At 42.0% G+C, this 22,038-nt stretch overlaps 1 protein-coding gene across 2 annotated transcripts in view; it reads left to right on the top strand.

Annotated features, from left to right (window-relative positions):
• Positions 1-22,038, top strand: part of TET1 (tet methylcytosine dioxygenase 1) — a gene marked incomplete at both ends in the record, with an annotated part of 95,751 nt that overhangs the window by 10,438 nt on the left and 63,275 nt on the right. For both annotated transcript variants that reach the window (XM_081104403.1, XM_081104402.1), the window contains one exon: positions 12,334-12,387. In XM_081104403.1, coding sequence (XP_080960529.1) covers positions 12,334-12,387 — 54 coding nt within the window. The remainder of the gene's footprint in view (positions 1-12,333; positions 12,388-22,038) is intronic.

The raw sequence follows: 22,038 nt of genomic DNA, 5'->3' as shown, positions 1-22,038 counted from the left end.
TCAAAGTAATGTAATTTGCATTTAGAAAGCTTAGAAACAGGAAAAAAGCTATAATCCTATGAAGAGGCAACCACCATGAATATATTGTTATATTTATTTCCAGTATTTTTTTCTGCATGAAATAATGCAGTTGAAGTCCAATGGTTAAATTTTTTCTTCTCCTTTTGTCATTTAGTATATTATCAGCATTTAAAAATATATATATCTTTATTGATTTCAGAGAGGAAGGGAGAGGGAGAGATAGAAAGATCAATGATGAGAGAGAATCATTGATTGGTTGCCTCCTGCACGTCCCCTAATGGGGATTAAGACTGCAACCCAGGCACATGCCCTTGACCGGAATCGAACCAGGACCCTTCAGTCCGCAGAAAATATGTGCATAAATGAACATAATCTACAATTTTTTTTTATTTCAGTCTCTTAAAACTTTTTATATGGTAGTGGACTTTTATATATATAAATCTCCTATCTAATAAAAGAGAAACATGGTAATTAGCATACGACCACTACCCTTCCCATTGGCTAATCAGGGTGATATGCAAATTAACTGCCAGTCAAGATGGCGGCCGGCAGCCAGGCAGCTGGAAGCGAACATGAGGCTTGCTTGCTTCAGTGACGGAGGACGCCAACGTTCCCCGCCTGCCTTGCCGGCCTCTGAGCTTGCAGTTTGAAACATTGTAACAAATATAGAAGCTAAACAAAATCCCAGAAACCCGCTTTCAGGCAGCCCTGATCTCAGAGCTGGTGTTGATACAGTGTTTCGAGATTATAGTACCCAAACAAACCATATACCTGCTTTCAGCAGCAGAGGCCTCAGAGCTGGAGCCAGAGCTAAAGCTGGCCCAGAATAAAAAAGAAAAAGAAAAAAAGGAGCGGTTGGGAGCTTCAGTCACCCGCCAGCCTGAAAACAGCCCTCAGCCCCTCACCCAGACTGGCCAGGCACCCCAGTGGGGACCCCCACCCTGAAGGGTGTGTGACCAGCTGCAAACAGCCATCATCCCCTCACCCAGGCTGGCCAGGCACCCCAGTGGGGACCCCCACCCTGATCCAAGACACCCTTCAGGGCAAACCAGCCAGCCCCCACCCATGCACCAGGCCTCTAACCTATATAGTAAAAGGGTAATATGCCTCCCGGCATCGGGATCAGCGTGACAGGGGGCAGCGCCCAAACCCCCTGATCGCCCTGCGGCTCTGTGTGTGACAGGGGGCGGGGCCACAACCTCCCTATCCGCCCTGCTCTGTTCATGACAGGGGAAGGTGCCCCAACCCCCTGATCAGCCCTGCTCTGTGCCTAATAGGGGGGAGCTCCCCAATGCCCTGATCACCCTGCGGCTCTGTGTGTGACAGGGTGCGGTGCCCCAACCCCCTGATCGGCCCTGCTCTGTGTGTGACAGGGTGTGGCGCCCCAACTCCCCCCCGCCCCCCACCCCCCCTCCACGGGCCCTGCTCTGTGTGTGACGGGGTAGAGCCATAACCTCCTCATTGGCCCTGCCCTGAGTGTGACAGTGGCGGTGCCCCAACCCCCTGATCGCCCCAACCCCCTGATCGGCCCTGCTCTGTGGGTGATAGAGGGCAGTGCCCCAACTCCCCTATTGGCCCTACTCTGTGAGTGACAGGGGGTAGCTCCTCAACCCCCTGATGGGCCCTGCTCTGTGCGTGACGGGGGGAGCTCCCCAACCCCCTGATCTACCCTCCTCTGTGCGTGACAGGGTACGGAGCCCCAACCCCCCTGATGGGTCCTGCTCTGTGCGTGACAGGGGGTGGCGCCGCAACCTCTCCATCGACCCTGCCTTGAGTGTGACAGGGGGCAGTGCCCCAACCCCCCAATCGGCCCTACCCTGAGCGTGACTGAGGATGGCATCGCAACCTCCCGATCCACCCTGTTCTGTGCATGACAGCGGGCGGCGCCCCAACTCCCCAATCAGCCCTGCTTGAGCCCGACCAGGGGCTGCACCTAGGGATTGGGCCTGCCCTCTGCCACCCGGGAGCAGGCCTAAGCCAGCAGGGTGTTATCTCCCGAGGGGTCCCAGACTGTGAGAGGGCACAGGCCGGGCTGAGGGATCCCCACTCCCCCCCCCCCCCCCCCAGTGCATAAATTTTTGTGCACCGGGCCTCTAGTATATATATAAAAATCTGGGTTCCCATGTTAGATTATTTCCTCAACACTGGAATTAGTCTTTTATTTCCAACTAAACATATCAGCATAAGCAAAATACTTAGTTAGCATTTCTCTAAGGATTTCTAAATCTTTATCACTTTTGGAAACCTAATGTTTGTGGTACAGGTATTTTTTTTTAGAAAGCCAGGTCCATTTCCTGCTCCCAAAATCAGAAACTAGAGTTTAATTACATTCTTTTTGGTACACATATCTTAATACTTTCTCAAAGATGGGGATTGAGCTGGCATATCAGTATATCTTCTTACTAATGACTGGATACTGGCCACCTCAGATTAATTACTTGTATTTTTAGCTACTATGGAAAAAAACAATTTAAAATTTTCTATTATTATATCCGTGCTTTAGTCTTGCTAAACTTTCCACATATTTTTGGTTACTTGACAAGAATTCCGAAGACAAATTTGATCCTATTTTCAATGATCCCAACACTTGTCTTTATTTCCTTTTTTTCCCTTTTACAGGGATGTTCAGATTGAACAGATTGTTTTTTTTTTTTTTTTTAAATATATTTTATTGGTTTTTTACAGAGAGGAAGGGAGAGAGATAGAGAGTTAGAAACATCGATGAGAGAAACATCGATCAGCTGCCTCCTGCACACCTCCTACTGGGAGATGTGCCCGCAACCCAGGTACATGCCCTTGACCGGAATCGAACCTGGGACCTTTCAGTCCGCAGGCCGACGCTCTATCCACTGAGCCAAACCGGTTTCGGCCAGATTGTTATTTTTTAAAAAATATGTTTTTATTGTGTGTGTGTTTTGTTTTGTTTTAAGAGAGAGGGAGAGGAAGGGAGTGGGAGAGAGAGAAAAAGAAAAAAACAAAACCCCACATCAGTGTGAGAGTGGAACATCAATTAGTTGTCTCCCGCACGTACCCTGACCAGGAATCAGACCCGAAACCTGGGCATGTGCCCTGACCAAGAATTGAATTGGCTGCATTTTGGTGCGTGGGGCAATGCTCAGCCAACTGAGCCACACTGCCCAGGGTCCAACACTCATCTTTCCTATGATGCTTCAGCAATCCTAAAAATAGAATTACTACATCAGAGTTTTTTCATCTGGATGGGCTGCAGTGCTCCCTTGATCCCATCTCCACAGAATTTATATGCAACACATTGTTTTTATATGCAATTTTTTAAAAAGATGGTTCATAACTTATCATCTCCTGGAAATTACATGCAACATTTTTATATGCATTTTTCTGGAGAGATGGTTTTATTAGCTTTTATTAGAATTTACAGAAATGTAAGTCACGGCTTCTACTCCCCAATACAAAACCTAGTAAAAGAACCATACCACATTTTTTTAGATTTCGAAGGAATGAAATTGACAACTGTTCCTATAGTTAAGTAACAAACTATTACTTAGAATTTGGATATTTCCTTATGTGCTTATCAGTGTGAGAATAGGTCTGTTTGCCACAGAGTGATAGACTGCGGTGTGCGGAAGGGATGTTCACACAGGGTCAGGCAGAGTGCCTGCCACATAGCAAGTTCTTAAACATAGTAGTTATTGTTGTATTGGTGAAGGGATTTGCATATTACTGTTACCCTTTTCCCTCCTGCCACTTGATTCATGTTATTTAGAGGAAAGAAATTGAAGTCCTCAGAAGTGGCCATCAAAATGCAAAAGCATTTCTTCCTGCTAGAGAAGATGTGCTATTAATGAATTGGTTTCACTGTTCCCATGTGCTAGAGAATTACAGTTGTGGTTTGCAGCCAGACGCTGATGCCACAGCTATTTCTTGTCCTTGCATAATGAGAGGGTTTTGGTGTTTCTGCTGTATTCGACACATTTACACTATGCAGCTCATTTTCATATCGTATTTCATATGCAACACCATTTTGTAGTGAGTTTTCTGTTAAAGAGCAAAAGTAGGAAGAATCAAGGCAGGAGGAAGTGGGAGGACCAGACGGGGAAGCCCAGAGTTCATCCCAGCCGTGGAATTTTGGATGGAGTTGATAGTTGAGATTTAGAGAGAAAAGCATGTGTTATTTTCTTCTGTAGTTGCAGGAGTTAAGAACTTATTTGAAAGTTAATGCAGAATTTCAGGGAGATTTATCTACTAGGCAACACAGAAATTAAATTACCTTCTTTATTCACCTGATTCCATTTTTCCAGGGACCCTCCCAGTGCACTATTAGATGTTAAACAAAAAATAAAAACAGGAACACAAAACAATAATGTTTAACTTTCCTCTTTTTATTTTTGTTTTTTGGTAATCTCCATCCAAGGATACTTTAAGAGAGAATAGAAGGGAGGGAGCAAAAGTGGGCAGGGAGTGGGTGGAGAAGAGAGGGGAGGGGAGAAGGCGAGAAACATCAATGTGAGAGTGACACATCGATTGGTTGTCTCCAGCACATGACCCACCATGGCTGGGGATCAAACCTGCAACCCAGGTATGTGCCCTTGACCTGTCCTTGACTGGGAATTGATCCCAAGACCCTTTGGTGCACAGCTTACGCTGGCCAGGCCTCCTTCTCTGTCTTTTTTTTTTTTTATATATATTTTATTGATTTTTTACAGAGAGGAAGGGAGAGAGATAGAGAGTTAGAAACATCGATGAGAGAGAAACATCGATCAGCTGCCTCCGGCACATCTCCTACAAGGGATGTGCCCGCAACCAAGGTACATGCCCTTGACCGGAATCGAACCTGGGGCCTTTCAGTCCACAGGCCGACACTGTATCCACTGAGCCAAACCGGTTTCGGCTTCTCTGTCTTTTTAAAATATATATATATATATATATATATATATATATATATATATATATATATTTTATTGATTTTTTACAGAGAGGAAGGGAGAGAGATAGTTAGAAACATCGATGAGAGAGAAACATCGATCAGCTGCCTCCTGCACATCTCCCACTGGGGATGTGCCCGCAACCCAGGTACATGCCCTTGACCGGAATAGAACCTGGGACCTTTCAGTCCACAGGCCAACGCTCTATCCACTGAGCCAAACCGGTTTTGGCAATATTTTTTTAATGTATGTTTTTTTTGCCCTATCTGGTTTGGCTCAGTGGATAGAGCGTCAGCCTGCGGACTGAAGGGTCCCAGGTTCGATTCCCATCAAGGGCACATACCCAGGAGGCAGCTAATCGATTATTCCCTGTCGTCATTGATGTTTCTAACTCTCCCTCTCTTTTCCCCTCTGAAATCAATAAAAATAGTAAAAAATGAAAACAAGTCAATGTTTCTCTTCCTCTCTCCTTTCTTTAATATATGTGTGTGTGTGTGTGTGTGTGTGTGTGTGTGTGTGTATTCTTTTATTGATTTCAGAGAGGAAGGGAGAGGGAGAGATAAAAAACATCAATCATGAGAGAGAATCACTGATAGGCTGCCTCCTACACGCCTCCCCACTGGGGATCGAGCCCACAATCTGGGCATGTGCCCTGACCGGGAATCAAACCAGTGACCTCCTGGTTCATAGGCCTAGGCCAGTGATGGTGAACCTATGACATGCGTGTCAGAGGTGACACGCAAACTCATTTTTTTGGTTGATTTTTCTTTGTTAAATGGCATTTAAATATATAAAATAAATATCAAAAATATAAATCTTTGTTTTACTATGGTTGCAAATATCAAAACATTTCTATATGTGACATGGCACCAGAGTTAAGTTAGGGTTTTTCAAAATGCTGACACGCCGAGCTCAAAAGGTTCGCCATCACTGGTCTAGGCTCAACCACTGAGTGACACCGGCTGGACTGAAAAAAAGAATATTGATTATAAAATACACAGGGCACTAGCAATAGTAAGAAGCAAACTTTAATACATCATTCACAAAAGGGGAAAAATTTCTAAGTAGCAGTAGCCTCTGTGATTTCATCATTTTTGACAAAAACCCATAGATGCTGTATTCTCTTTCTAAATTAATAGATCTAGATTGGCGGGAGTAGGCCTGTCAATTTCAAGTTAGTACTAAGAATTGTTTGAAATTGGAGAGGTAGTATATCGGTCCCATTAGTCTCAGGCATTATCGATGGTTCACCTCATTGTCAATGATTCTCACTTGGCAACAATTGAAGATCATCATTCAATTGTTCCTTAATTCTTGTTACTGAAGAGCAGTTACTTTCGCCAGCAGGATGCCAGACTGCTAGGGAGTAGGGTGCATAGTAGGTAGACCTGGCCCTTTAGAGGGAAAAAGAGCTGCTGAAGATAAGCCTCAGGGAAGGAAATTGGGGAGAGGGAGGGAAGACTGTGAAAGGGGTCAACAGCCCTTACCCAGACTAGTATTACTTGATCCAATCTGTGAGGGATTTCTCTAGTGTTCGTCATCCAGGTTCCTATGTCTCACAAGAAACAAACCACATTAACTTTAAGATCTCCGTTCGAATTGTGAAAAGTAAGCCATCTTTTCCTTATTCTTATTGACCGGAAGTTTACAATATGGTACTTGGAATATTTTTATGATTTCATCACTGTAAAACCTATAACTTCCCTCACTCCCAAAACACACACACACACACACACACACACACACACACACACACCAGAAGAGAAATATATAAGGATTTAATGGGAGAGGAGAGTGGCTAATATTGGAAGGATTTTGTGCTGCAGAGGTGTCAATTTTGAGGAAGAGTGAATTAACTTGCGATGACTTTAGAACTCTCCTCCTAGGCAGTGTCTGTATGTCTAGTTTCTTGTGGGTACAGAATTGCTTATGCTTAGGAAGAGAAATATAATTTTGAAATTATTCATAAATTGACCTCAGAGACGTCCTGACTGGTTTGGCTCACTGGATAGAGCATCAGCCTGTGAACTGAAGGGTCCCAGGTTCCATTCTGGTCAAGGGCATGTACCTTGGCACATCCCCGGTAGGGGGTGTGCAGGAGGCAGCTGATCGATGTTTCTCTCTCATCAATGTTTCTGACTCTATCCTTTTCTTTTCCTCTCTGTAAAAAATCAATAAAAAATATATTTAAAAAAATTATTAAAAAAAAAATTTACCTCAGAGAGAACAAAACACTTTTTTTTTTTACAAAAGCACACCTACTGTTACGTTGATTTAAAATACCAATCTTTTGAAAATATGAGTTATTTCTCTATCCTAAAAATGAACCATGTGGTTTGAAGACATTTCTTGGGGGGGGGGCGGGGGGCGGTGGTTGGTTGTTTTTTTAAAAAAATTCAATTATAGTTTACATTCAATATTGTATTAGTTTCAGGTGTATGGTATAGTGGTTAATCATATACTTAAAGTTCCCTCTGAAGACAGTTCTGTTAAGTTTATTTTGGGATATTTACAAATATCCATTGCTGGATATTGAAAATGAAGAGCAGTTGTATAGAGAGCAGCCTAGATGGTTAGAACTAGGCTCAAGTCAAGTTCTAACTTGTTGTGTAGCCCGAGATAAGTAATTACCTCTTTGGGCCTTCGTTTATCTATAAAATAAAGTAGTAGTTAGGCTGCTTTTTCTGATTTTTAAAAATTTTAGTTCTATTATAAATCATTGATTTTTAAGAGAAAAGAGATCTCCTTTTGTATCATTTTGAAGGATCTAATACACCTGTGTTATTATAAAATTGGATATCAACTCATGCAATTTAATAATCATAACCCATTGTGGGGAAAACAAATAGATCTAAGTGAAAGAATAAGTTCTGAATAAGTAAGACTACCACAGAAGGTTTCTTAGTTTCTAAGTTGTTGTACTTGCAACAGGATCTAGTTGTATGAACTTTGCCCTAAATAATACTAATAAGAGAATGGCTCTCTTAACGTCCAATCTCTCTGCTAGAATTCTCTCCCTCAAAGTTCCCTGTTATGTAAGCCCTTAGCTGAGCCTGCCAACTCTTTAACTATAGGATTTAGAACAGAGGGTCACCACCAAGTGAGGTTACCCATCTATTCTGTATTCAAACACGTGCAGATCTTCAGGGTGTAGTATCAGTTGGAATCTTGGAGTTAGTGTGAGCTCTGCTCACTTTCATTACCCCTCGCATTTCGCTGGGATGGATTTTGTCACAATTCAGTAATTCACTTTGTGGAGCACTGCACACAGACCTTCGATGATTGCTCAGGCCACTAAGGACAGTGTGGTATGGCTTCATGAGTATCTCAGGACTGTCCATGGGGCTTTAAAAAATGAACTTCTCACCAGTGTGGATATTCAGTACACCTAACACAAGGAGCCTGGTTTGGTTTTATTTTATTTTATTGAGGCAAGCAAACATATGGGTTACATGGGTAAGAGATTGATTTTAAATATGTAACTATCTTAATATATCATAGCCACTCTACTAAGTATTGAGTAATCAACCTGGTAAAATGTTGATGCTTTTTTTTTTTTTTAAATATATTTTATTGATTTTTTACAGAGAGGAAGGGAGAGAGATAGAGAGTTAGAAACATCGATGAGAGAGAAACATCGATCAGCTGCCTCCTGCACATCTCCTACTGGGGATGTGCCCGCAACCCAGGTACATGCCCTTGACCTGAATTGAACCTGGGACCTTTCAGTCCGCAGGCCGACGCTCTATCCACTGAGCCAAACCGGTTTCGGCAAAATGTTGATGCTTTAAAAAATTTTATTTATGCCCAAACCGGTTTGGCTCAGTGGATGGAGCGTCGGCCTGCGGACTGAAGGGTCCCGGGTTCGATTCCGGTCAGGGGCATGTACCTGGGTTGCGGGCACATCCCCATTAGGGGATGTGCAGGAGGCGGCTGATCGATGTTTCTCTCCCATCGATGTTTCTAACTCTCTATCTCTCTCCCTTCCTCTCTGTAAAAAATCAATAAAATATATTTAAAAAAAATTATTTAAATATTGCAGAGCTAAAAAAAAAAAAAAAAGTAAAGGGAAAAAGAAATGAGAAATGCAGGGCTGCTCTAGCCAGTTTGACTCAGTTTGACTGAAGAGTCCCGGGTTTGATTCTGGTCAAGGGCTCGTACCTCGATTGTGGCTCAGTCCCTGGCCCTGGGTCAGGGGGCGTGGGAAAGGCAACCAATGTTAAATATTTTGACAGAAATCAGATCTCTCTCACATCCATGTTTCTCTCTTTCCCTCCCTTCCACTCTCTCTAAATAAAATGATCAATGGAAAATAATTCTCAGGTGAGGATTACAAAAAAGAAAAATGCAGGGCTTGTCCTTGTATGCATTATTGGTGGGAATGTAATGGTATAGTTGCTATAGGAAATGGTTTGTGCCCTAGCCGGTTTGGCTCCGTGGATAGAGCCTCGGCCTGCAGACGAGGGTTGCGGGGCTGATCCCCAGTAGGGGTTGTGCAGAAGGCAGCTGATCAACGATTCTCTCATTGATGATGTTTCTATCTCTCGCTCCCTCTCCCTTCCTCTCTGAACTTAATTAAAAAATATTTTTAAAAAAGAAAAAGAAAATGGTTTGTCAGTTCTGGGAAAAGTTAAACAGAATTATGACCCAGAAATTCCATTTCAGGTATCTGCTCAAAAGGAGGGAAATTAGGCCTCAAATAGATACTTGTACACCCATTTCATAGTGGTATTTACCATAGCCAAAAGGTAGAGACAACCCAAATGTACATCAACAGAAGAAGTGATAAATAAAATTTATATACACAATGAAATATTATTCAGCCTTAAAAAGGAATGAAATTCTGATATATCTTACAACCTGGATCAACCTTAAAAATACCATGCTGCCCTGGCTAGAGCATTTTCCCGTGCACCAAGTTTGTGGGTTCGACTCCCCTGGGCTGCCAATTAGAACAAGAGGCAACCTTTCGATGTTTCTATCTCTCTGTCTCTCCAAAATCAATGAAAACATATCCTCCGGTGAGTATTTAAAAAACAACAAAGCAAAACCCAAAACATTAAATAGCCAAACCAGCTAGGGCTTCAACTGTTTCTTAAGAAAACATCTTTTTAAAAATATATACATTTTAATTGATTTCAGAGAGGAAGGGAGAGGGAGAGAGATAGAAACATCAATGGTGAGAGAGACTCATTGATTGCCTGCCTCCTGTACGCCCCCATTGGGAACCTAGCCCGCAACCCAGGCATGTGCCCTTGACTGGAATCGAACCCGTGACACTTCAATACGCACCAGGCAGACGCTCTATCCACTGAGCTAAGCTGGCTAGGGCTTAAGAAAACATCTTGCACCGATTCTTAAATCTTGTGTTTGATCCTGTTTTTCTACCTATTTCATCGTTGCTTCATTCCCCACAGAGTTCCTTCGTGCGGTTGAGGTGGCTTTGGTGGGTGTGATTAGGTCAGGATCTGCTGGTTTTGCTCCCAGTAGGCTTGCTTCATACATTGGTTAAATATTTTGAGGGTGATGGGTGAAGGAGAGGTGGTTGAAAATGGAAAGACAATGCATGTTGGAGTTCCCATTCCAACATAGAAAGCGTGCTTTTGTGGCAAACCGAAAGGCTGGGAATGAAGGGTGATGAAATACAAGCCTTCTTGCCCTCCCCATTTCTGGTTGTGGGAATCTGTTCCGAATCCAACTGCAAGTGGAAAACCCACCTTTGGCTGAGCAGCCAGGGAGGCCCTCCAGCCAATGCCCCAAATGTGCTGCTGAGAGTTGGGACCCGTGAGGGTGGACCTGAGGCTGGGTGGCTGTGATGGGGCTCTAACCGGCCTCTGCACTGAATGTTGGCCGTGACCTTGAGACTTGCCCGCTCACAGCAGCTGTACTGGTTCTTGCTCGATTGCCACTATTGCATGGCCAGAGCTAAACTCCTCTGGCTCTGCCATTGACAGGATCTGGCAAGTTCCAACTATGGTTCCAGCTCTCTCCCTGTACCTACCACCCACTGGGCATGGGGGCAGCTCAGGTGTGTATGTTGGTGGCTCCTTGTTCCACCTCTGGCTCAGGTCTCAATCCCTGGGAAGTGGGGAGCTCCCTGTCCATCTGCCTGGTCTGCAGAAGGGCTGGGGAGGGGGGACCAGGGGGGGCGGGACGGGGGGTGGGGGGATGCTTAGTGACAGTTGAGGGAGAGATTTCTTTGGGGAAATGAAGGTCACCAGAAATGTCCAGAGCAAGAGATAAATCTTTTCTCTCCAGCCACACAGAGTGGCAAGTGTATTTTGAAAAGTCCTCCCCCGCCCCCCGCCCCCCCTCCCTCATCCTGTCCTTTTCCTTTTAAGTGGCTTTATTATTATTTTTTTAATCCGTCTTTGTCATTGGACATTTATTGACAGAAATCAAATTGCTGTGTTTCTGGGCAAAGCGCCTGCTGCAAAGAGGTGTGGTTCCGGAGGAATGAGACACGCAGCCCAACAGCTGAGCCTACACTGTCCTCACATAACCTCCTGCCTTAAATATCGCCAATATTTAGCCTTGCCTTATAAAGTAAAAATGCACAATACCTTCCAGAGTTTCAGCAAGCCCAGCCGCCCCCCCCTCAGCTCAGCTATATCTCCTGTATGTTGGAGGCAGGGCCACGCCGCTTCCCCCCTCCGCCCCCTCCCCACCGCAGACCTGCCCTCAGAGCCACCCAGGGGTTACTCATCAGGGAGACTCGGCCAGCCATCGATCCGATGGCGGAGACCTGGGGGATTGGTGTGCATTGTTTTTGCCGAAGCCTCCCGTGAACTCCCTGCGACCAGATCCTCCGCAGCGAACTCCATGTCGCAGCTTGTGGCTGCCTGTGTCCTGTGGTGAGAGCAGACCCGCACAGGAGATCCTTTGTCTGGGAAGGCTAGGCAGAGAGGATCACTTTGGAGTTGCTAAGCTCTGCATTGCCATTGGCTGCACTCTTTGTGGGGCTGTTTTTGCAAAAGGCATGCCCAGCACGTCTACAGTGCTGGCAGGCCAGGGCTGCCTTGAAACACCATGATAATAATACCAAAAAGCAGTTTGCAGAACTGTTCACTGTAGAGGCTTCCTCTGCAGAAGCAAGCAAGATGGCTACCTCGTGGGCTTCGCTGTGAAGAATGCAGAGGCTAATTAAGACAGACTTTAAGGGGAAGAAAGGGTATTTCCCTACTTCATCTTTCTGCAAGGCTATTTTTTTTTTCCAGTGACTTTTAAAGTATACATTTTACATAAGCTCCTGAGCTTCTGAAGCTTTAGCAAACATGTTGATGCTTTGAAAGGGTATAAGTAGTTTTATAGAGAAATGACCAAAATAATTTTGGGGGGTGGGAGTTAATTTTTTTTCCCTTAAATAGAGGCTCATTTTGCAATTTGATTTTTTTTTTTTTTTTTTTTTTAGGTTATAAAGGAAAACAAGAGGCCCAAGAGGGAAAAGAAGCCCAAAGTTTTAAAGGTAATCAGCTATTGATTAAATCATATCAGTTTATTTTTCCATTTCATATAGTATTTTTCTGTCACTTAGGGGTAAATTTGCAGTACAGGGGATGTGAATTTCCCCAGATTTTCAGTAAATGAATTTTCACTCCAGTAAAGTGTTTTCTCTTTTTTTTGATGTGCTGCATAATGTGCATATTAGCATCCTTTATTTTCAACTCCACACAGATCTGCAGAAGGAAAAGTTTATATGCAAAGTGTTGTGAATAAAATTTTTCTCTTTGTAGCTGCCTTGGTAGCATCTGCATTTGTGCTGTTTCACCAGAGTGTCAACTTAAGCTCTTAAGAAGAAAGACACTCTTTGAAGTTGACAGCTATGATCCATTATGATTTTATTAGACTTTCCATTAGATACTATTTTAAAGTGTGTGATTTTTCTTTCCAAAGGAAAAGATCCTTAGAGATTTTAGTTCAACTGAAAATGTATAAGCCTTTGAGATCTTACAGCCAAATTATACTTGCTTAATCCTAAATTATCATTATATCATCTTTAATTTTGACATTTATAGAGCTGTAGGAATATGCATGTTTTCTTTATTTTCAGTAGTTTACCTAATGAGTATCTAGTAGTAAATTAATTCGGTATAAGCTAGCAATTCCTGTTATGAGCTTTGTACAGCACTTAAAAGGGTTAATTTAAAAGCATAGGGCATTGCTAAAAGTTGGAGGCTAGCTTTAGTCTAGCAAAGAAGTGTTAAAGGTTCCACTTCAAGCGGTATATTGCTATTATGAATGTAAGCAACCTTTTTCATTCAGGAAGACATTAAGCAATAAAGCTGCTGGTCTTTAAAATTATATTGTGCACCTATAATGTAAAGCATTTTAACCTGATCATAGCTTTTCTTTTACAAATGAAGTTTTAGCATTCAAAGAGGAACAGCATGTTGAACTATGAGTATGGCAGATTTTCATTTCACTCGTTTTCCAGTGTGCATCTTGAAAATGTTATTGGCACGGAGAACCACATCTTGCATTGCTTTCTAATTTTGTCTGATCACCTCAAGTTTCTGTTTCCTGTGTGTACACAGCTTTGCCACGTACATTTTTCATCAACCAACAAGTATTTATTTAATATTTACCATACAGTCACCTGTGTCCTAGGCATGATGAATGAATGAAATTGCTTGGCACAAATTCTCAATTGGCCTGAACAAATAGAATACTGATTATTTTCAAATTAAACCCTCTTCTGTGTGTTTTTTTTTTAATTTTTTTACCCCTGCATATTGACCCACCCACCCCAACTATATAACTACATAATGAAAAGCCCTACTTAGGTGTTTTGTCTTAAAATCTTCAAGGGAGAAATAGTTTTAGCCCTACTGTTAATAAGTGGCTTTGAAATTGGTGGGAGGCAAGGGTGAGGCCAGAGGATGAAGGGAGAAACTATACGGGCAAACTAATATAGACTAAGCTTGGTAGCTTAAGTTACCCACGTTTGCTAGGAAGTAGACTTGGGGTATGGTAGTACTATTTAATTCTGTGTTTGTTTTGTCAGTGTGTGGGTGTCCTGTCGCCTGAAATAAATTTCAGAAATAAATATACTGTGTGTTGCTTTTTTTGAATAATGGCAGTGGACTCTGACTTTTTGAAAAATAAGTGCCTTTGGGTGGTTGAATTTCATGTGCCACAACAGAACTGAATTCTCGCTCACTTTCCTCTGTAGTTATCCATTATTGTACAAGAGTAGGGAAATACTCTAAAAGGGAAAAAAATTTTTTTTTTCTGATGTTGGCATTTTCAAATATTTTATCGCCGAAGCCGGTTTGGCTCGGTGGATGGAGCGTCAGCCTGCGGACTGAAGGGTCCCGGGTTCGATTCCGGTCGAGGGCATGTGCCTGGGTTGCGGGCACTTCCCCAGTGGGGGATGTGCAGGAGGCAGCTGATCGATGTTTCTAACTCTCTGTCTCTCTCCCTTCCTCTCTGTAAAAAATCAATAAAATATATTTAAAAAAATAAAATAAAATATTTTATCTACTATTCTACTGACACATATTTTTTGATATTTTAAGAAAACATTCTCTGCTTCATAGAAGAAATGCTAAAATACTTTGATATTTTAGCTTGGTTGTGTAAAATACAGCGAGAGCAAATGTAGAATATTATAAAACCCTGAAGGGAGATGTTAGCAAAACGAATTCCACATTTGGGGGAGTGGAGGGGGGGGGAAGGGAGTACAACCTTCAATTTAAGTTTTTATGGATACGGACTTAATTACCAGCTGGCTGTACCCAGGAGATCAATGATAGGACCTACAGGTTACAGCTGGTCTCCTTTCGTAATTCTCTTTGCCTTTGGCATTGAGCCAGAGAACGAGTCTGCTTCCTTTGACTCTGGCCTCTTAGATGTTCAAATATCCTGGGTCCTTTGTTCTTTGTTAGGGTAGATGCTGTAGGTACCTTGACCAACTTTCATCCTCATCATGTATGAGGAAGTCGTTGGATAATAAAGAGTCTGATTAAGGAAACTGGGTATAGCATTGAAGCTTGTCCTATCCAACTCTGAACCTGCTAACTCATAAACACAGACTAGTTGTGGGGCTGGAATTTCTTGGGGTGTCTCACACCTCTCCTCTTTGAACAACCTGTATTCATGACCTATATTTGTTCTACTGCAACTCAAAATTATAAATTACTGATAGGGATCCAAATTCCTGAGTAGAGAGACCCTTTTCCTCTAGCTGAAACGACAGTTTTCTGGGAATCAAGTCAAGTGATTGAGGGGGTGGCAGGTCAGCACAAACTTCTGCCCCTCCACATGCTGTAGGACCTGGCTCCTGCGCAAGCCCTGTTAATGATCATGGGTTTTTTTTATACATAAACGGCAGCTTGTGAGCTGTGCTATAATTTTTCCCATGACTCTTGAATAAGATAAAGGTGTGAAATAATTTCAGGCCTTGATTCTTGAAATTTGACTCGTGAGTAGCATCATTTGGAACTTCACTTGGTCAAAGCATTTACGGAAAATAACCTTTGCTTTGTGTGTTGCGGGTAGAAGGATATATTCCCTTCTTAGAGAAAGTCGATTTTGAGGTAACATCACTTTGGTTAGGTTGTCAGTCTTTGCCCCTGGAGAAAGTCAGGTTGCACGCTCAATTGGGGGTGTTGAGGGTAATTTCATAAAGGGATTGTTTGAAAGGTGTGGGCAGGCTTATGGAACAATGTCGGTTCTAATGACATCAGAGAGCTTATTGCCACTCCTGGGCCTGAAGGGGCGAGGGGTTGGGAGCAGGTAGAAGAGTTGCAGCTGAATACAGTGAGCAGAGATTTTGTTGTGGACTTGGGTAAAGGGATCTTCCTGCAGAGAAAGAGCTATAGCGTGGAAGGTATGGATAAATCCCCTGCCCTCCAGTTTCCTTTCTTTCGTTGCTCCCACTCAGAAGGGAAAAGGGAAAGGAAAGGGAGCCCACTGATGAAATACATCTTGGTCAGCCTTCCCTGGCATGTAAGGCTGGAGTGTGGGCCTGGTGTTGCAAACAGCATGTTCAGCATCACTAATGACCAGAGGGCAGTATGGTGGGGTCAGAAATAGTACCAGAACCATGCTTATGCTAGAGGGGAAAATGGGAGACATCTGTAACACTGTCAACAATAAAATAAACTTCAAAAAAATTTTAAGCCCTAGCCAGTTTGCTTTAGTGGATAGAGCGTTGGCCTGCGAACTGGCAGGTCCCAGGTTCGATTCCGGTCAAGGGCACATGCCGGGGTTGTGGGCTCGATCCCCAGTGGGGGACTTGCAGGAGGCAGCCAATCCACCATGATTCTCTCTCATCATGGATGTTTCTCTCTCTCTCTTCCTCTTCCTTCCTCTCTGAAATCAATAAAAATGTATTTTTAAAAAAATTTTCTTTTACAAAAGAAGGTAACATTAGGCAAGGCTGGGTGAAATATGTAGAACTCTATTTAATTTTTGCAATTAAACTATAAATCTAAAATCCTTTCTAAATACTGTAAATGTGAGCCTCCCTGTGAGAGGACCCCATTTGTACATACTGTAATTAGATACTCTTTTGAAGCTGGTAAGGGACATTTTCTAGCTATTTGATTTTAAAATACCTTCAAAGTAGTATTTGGAAGACTGAGTGAACACATGTGAAGAACTATCAGTGAGTATTAAACCAGGACACAGTCTACAGATGATTTAGAAAAGAAAAAATGAAAACTAGGGGATCTTCCTGCCAGCTTCTGCACTAGCAGCCCTGGTCTTGAGTTTCCTTCCTTCCTTGATGGTGGCGATAAAGGAGAACAGGTGATGGTGGAGTGATGGGGAGTGGGGAACATATAAGATGTATATTTTACTTAGAGAGAACAAACACTGGCATATTTATATATATATATATATATATATATATATATATATATATATATATACTAGAGGCCTGGTGCATGAAAATATGTGCACGGGGTGGGGGGGGTCCCTTAGCCCAGCCTGTGCCCTCTCATAGTCCGGGACCCCTCAGGGGATGTCCACCTGCTGGTTTAGCCCCACTCCCCAGGGGATTGGGCCTAAGCTGGCAGTCAGACATCCCTCTGGCAGCCTGGGAGCCCTCAGGGGATGTCTGACTGATAGCTTAGGCCCACACCCCACGGGGAGCCACAGTCAGACATCCTTAGCGCTGCCAAGGAGGTGGGAGAGGCTCCCGCTGCGCTCACAGCTCTTAGCCTGGCTTTTGGCTGAGCAGAGCTCCCCCTGTCAGCACACTGACCACCAGGGGGCAGCTCCTGCGTTGAGCATCCCCCCCCCCCCCCCCCCACCGTCAGTGCGCATCATAGCAACCGGTCATTCCCTGTGGTTCTGCTGTTAGGATCAATTTGCATATTACTTTTTTATTATAGGATTTGTTAATCTTCACTCAAAGATATTTTTCAATTAATTTTAGAAAGAGTGGGAGCGATGGAGGGAGACAGAGAAACATCAATGTGAGAAAGACACATTGATTGTTTGCCTCCCACATGTGCCAACCTGGGCTGGGGATCGAACCTGCAACCCAGGTATTTGCCCTTGATCGGGAATCAAACCCGAGACCCTTTGGTGCATGGCCTGGTACTTGTAACTACTGGGCCACATTGGTCAGGGCCATGCTTACTTCATATCTTGAAATACGTTTTAAAAGGAAAATCAAATCATATATCTATCACTTTCATACATCATCCTGATTTGCATGACATGGTGACATTCAAATATTTAGTATTACTATCATTGCACATAATAAATGCTTAATAAATCTTCTTTTCTGAACACCATTATTAACATTCTTAAATATATTTTAGTACATACTAAATGCTGGGGCGAAAATAGTTTCTGCCTTCAAGGAGACTAAATAGTGTGCTGAGGAAATGCGGGCCAATAACAAAATTAAAGACAAATGGATAAATTGCAAATTGTGGTTTGGAAGCAAAAAAACTGCTGAGATAGGGAAAGCACCATCTAGGGACAGTTACTTGATATCTCTGAGAACTATTCCCTTCGTTTCTAAAGCAGCACACGCCAGTGCTGCTTTAAAATTACCCAATTAACTATAATGGAGTTACCTTATTTATTTAAAAACCCCATTGAACTATAATATAATGGAAGATAACAGTAAGTAAAAGTTTTTCTCTGCACAATTATCTAAAATTTTGTTTCAGTTAGTAAAACAAATCATTGGTGAAATGATAAACTTCTCTTAACTCTGGTTACAATGTAGCATTCCATGACTTAGAGCAACCTGTTGCAAGTTTAAGTGATAGTCCATTATTATTTAGGGAATAAAACGGGCCATTTTGATAGAGTCCTCCAGGGAACGAGGCAGTGAATCTCACACTAGTGAATATAACAGACCAGGGGGGCGGGGGAGATTGAGAGTGGGTGGTGAGAGTATCTACAAGAGGATACCAGCTTAGTGTATATACATTGGAAGAAAATAATCTCAATACAGGATGTTCACATACATTTAATAATTTAGACGTATGTTTCAACACATGGTCCTCATTTTCCTCATTATGTCATAAGCTGGCAAAAACTGTCAAAGCCGTGTGTTCATCCATCAGTGTTTATTCACACAGTCAAAGGCACACATGGGGCTTCTGGTTTGCATATGGGGAAATCGTAGGATAGCGTTTTGCCCAGAGATGATCAGACTGGTTTCAGGCCTGAGTTGTCACTAATCCAGCTCACACACAGTCAAATCATTCATTTATCATTGGAGCATGTACATTTCCAGTGACTCAAGACTCCGTTCTGTAATTTCTAGGAATGTTCCCAACCAGAGAGAATCAGAGTGAATGAAAGCCAAGTGGGGTGAATGGGCCTGAGGAAAATTTCATTTAGGCCACAAAGAAAGTCTGTTGAATTCTTTCTAGCACAGAAAAGAACATATGTCTTGCATCTTGAGTACTTACGCTCCTCTGACACTGTGTGTGTGTTCATTGTGCTGGATTCGTACTTTTTTTCCTGTGGTCTACCTTCCTTACTGTATAACTCTTCATATTCTGACAAAACCTTACTAGTATCTTCATTCATTTTCAGATTTATAATCCATTTAATAATGCTTTTTAATTTCGAAGGTATGTCATAGAAATAATGTTTTTGAAGATTTGATGGCAAGATTTGCCTACCTATGCAAGAGAATTAAGATTACAGCATCTTCTTTAAACCTGTTCTGAAGCTTTATGTGGGGTTTGTTTGCACTTTTTGTTTTTATTTTTTTTTAAATATTTTGCTGATTTTTTTTACAGAGTGGAAGGGAGAGGGTTATAGAGTTAGAAACATCGATGAGAGAGAAACACCGATTAGCTGCCTCCTGCATACCTCCCACTAGGGATGTGCCCGCAACCAAGGTGCATGCCCTTGACCGGAATCGAACCTGGGACCTTTCAGTCCTCAGGCCGACGCTCTATCCACTGAGCCAAACCGGTTAGGGCTGTTTTTATTTTTTAAAGTTTATCTTTATTGTTGAAAGTATTATAGATGTCCCCTCTTTCCCCCATTCACCCCTGCTTCCTCCTACCTGTCTGTATCCCTGATGCTTTATAGCTTTAAATACTATCTTCTTTAGTCCTTTGTGAACTAAAAATAGGTCTTTCTTTTGTATGTGACAAATTTTAAGGGAACAGATGCTACAGTTCTATCAACTACTTGGGGCCCAATTCCCTGGATCCCCGGCTGCCGGCACTGGCTTCCCTCTGGCACCCGGGACCCAGGCTTCCCTCGCAGCCCTGGCTTCATTCGGCAGGACGTCCAGTCTAATTAGCATATTGCACTTTTATTATTATAGATATTTAAAATTTAGTGATGTCATATGAGCTTGATTAAAGTATAGGTTCTTATGATTCTAAGGAATCAGATGTTAAACTCATTTTAGGAACTTAGTTTTAAATAAATTATTTTAAGTATTATGTTGTGTGAGTGTTTAATGTTAAACATAGTATACACACACATAAGATAATGGAATTGTTAGGGAGTTAAATGAATTTAATACATGTAAAGTGCTAGGACAGTAATTTCTCAATCAGTGATATTGTATTCAAAGGTGTAATATATGTTTCAAAAAATATTGAGTGTGTCTTTCAGAAAATGTGTATTTTCTTAGCAGTATATTCATAAAAGACTAGAACATCATCAGTATAAAAAAATAATGGTTAGTTTGAGTTCTAGAACTCAGTTTAAAGCATAAAGGTAGACTGGGATGAACACATTTGAAACAGGATACAAGTTACAGTGAAGTTTTATACCTTAAACATGATTTCTTCCAGATAAAATCACATAACATTCTTACTAAATTATTAACAAATTAAGTATCTGAAGCTGGTTGTTTTTTGTGTTTTTAACTGTCTTAGAAATGTTTTGTCCTTAGCCAGGTAGCTAAGTTGGTTAAGAGCATTGTCTTGATACACCAAGGTTGCGGGTTTGATTCCCTGGTAATGGCACATTTAAGTAAGAATCAACCAATGAATGCATAAATAAGTGGAAAACAAACTGATGTTTTTTCTCTCCCCCTTCCTCTCTCTAAAAAATAAAATAAAATAAAAATCAATCTATGAAAACACCATTTTTTAAAATTGATTTCAGAAAGGAAAGGAGAGGGTGAGAGAGAGATGGAAACATCAATGATGAGAGAGAATCATTGATCAGCTGTCTCCTGCACAGACCCCACTGGGGATTTAGCCCGCAACCCGGGTATGTGCCCTTGACTGGAATCGAACCTGGGACCCATCAGTCCACAGGCCGACACTATACCCACTGAGCCAAACCATCTAGGGCTGTAAAATATTTTAATTTCATATCTTGTATACTCATTCTACTTTAGAAAAGGAACATAATTCATCTATAACCGAGTATTCCAATTCTTGAAATAATTTTAAAGTCATTTGAGATATAACTTTCCCCTGGAAAACCGTATCTGAACATTTCTGAGCATTTACATTTTGATACCACAGTGCTTCTGATTACATTTCATTTTACAGTTTCAACTATGTATCTCCTTGTGGTATCAGTAGTACCCAAAGGAAGGTGCATGGCCTTTAATGTCCACAGTTCTGGCATTATTTACTAACTGACTTAGAGATATTTAATTGAACTCTTTTTTATTTTTAATAGATGTTCATAGATTTCAGAGAGGAAGGGAGAGAGATATAGAAACATCAATGATGAGAGAGAATCATTAAATGCTGCATACCCCCTCCTGGGGATCGAGCTGGCAACGCTGGCATGTGCCCTTGACCAGAATCAAACCCAGGATCCTTCAGTCGCCAGGCTGATGCTCTATCCACTGAGCCAAACTGGTTAGGGCTGACTGAACTTATATATATACCTATTTTCATTATCTGTAGAAGAGGAACAATAATTCACAGGGTTGTTTGGTAGATTTCATAATTTTCATTTACTGAATTTACACCACATAGTAAATGTTAAATTAATGATAGCTATCATCATTATTGTTTTTATTATGATTATTAATATGAAATAGGATTCTTTATAGAAAATTAATGTGTTTACATTTTAAGTTGTTTTCATTATTATTTTATTTTTACAAAAATATTTTTATTGATTTTTCAGAGTGAAAGGAAGAGAGAGAGGTAGAAGCATCAATGATGAGAATCATTGATCAGCCACCTCCTGCACATTCCCTACTGGGGATTGAGCCGGCAGCCTGGGCATGTGCCTCCACCGGGATCCAACCCAGATCTCCTGGTTCATAGGTCTACGCTCAATCACTGAGCCAAACCAGTGGGCTGTTTTCATTTATACTTTTAACTAGATTATAAACCTTTTCAGTTTAGAACAGCATTCAACTTCGTGTTCTGTGTAGTGTCTTCATGTAATATCTTGTGCCTATAACTCAATAAATGTCAGTTTAGCCCTAACTGGTTTGGCTCAGTGGATAAAGTGTCATTCTGCAAACTGAAAGGTCCCGGGTTCGATTCTGGTCAAGGGCAAATGCCCGGGTTGTGGGCTCGATCCCCAGTTGAGGACATGCAGGAGGCAGCTGGTCAATGGTCCTCTCTCATCATTGATGTTTCTGTCTCTCTCACCTCTCACTTCCTCTCTAAAATCAATAAAAAATATATTTTTAAAAATCTTTTGATTTGAAGATCAAGAAATCTAGCTAACAGCCCTGGCTAGTTTGTCC

Source organism: Myotis nattereri (genome assembly GCF_964212035.1).
Source record: "Myotis nattereri genome assembly, chromosome: 13".
NCBI lineage: Eukaryota > Metazoa > Chordata > Mammalia > Chiroptera > Vespertilionidae > Myotis > Myotis nattereri.
Note: the sequence above shows the minus strand (reverse complement) of the source record. Positions and strands in the feature narration are given on the sequence as shown.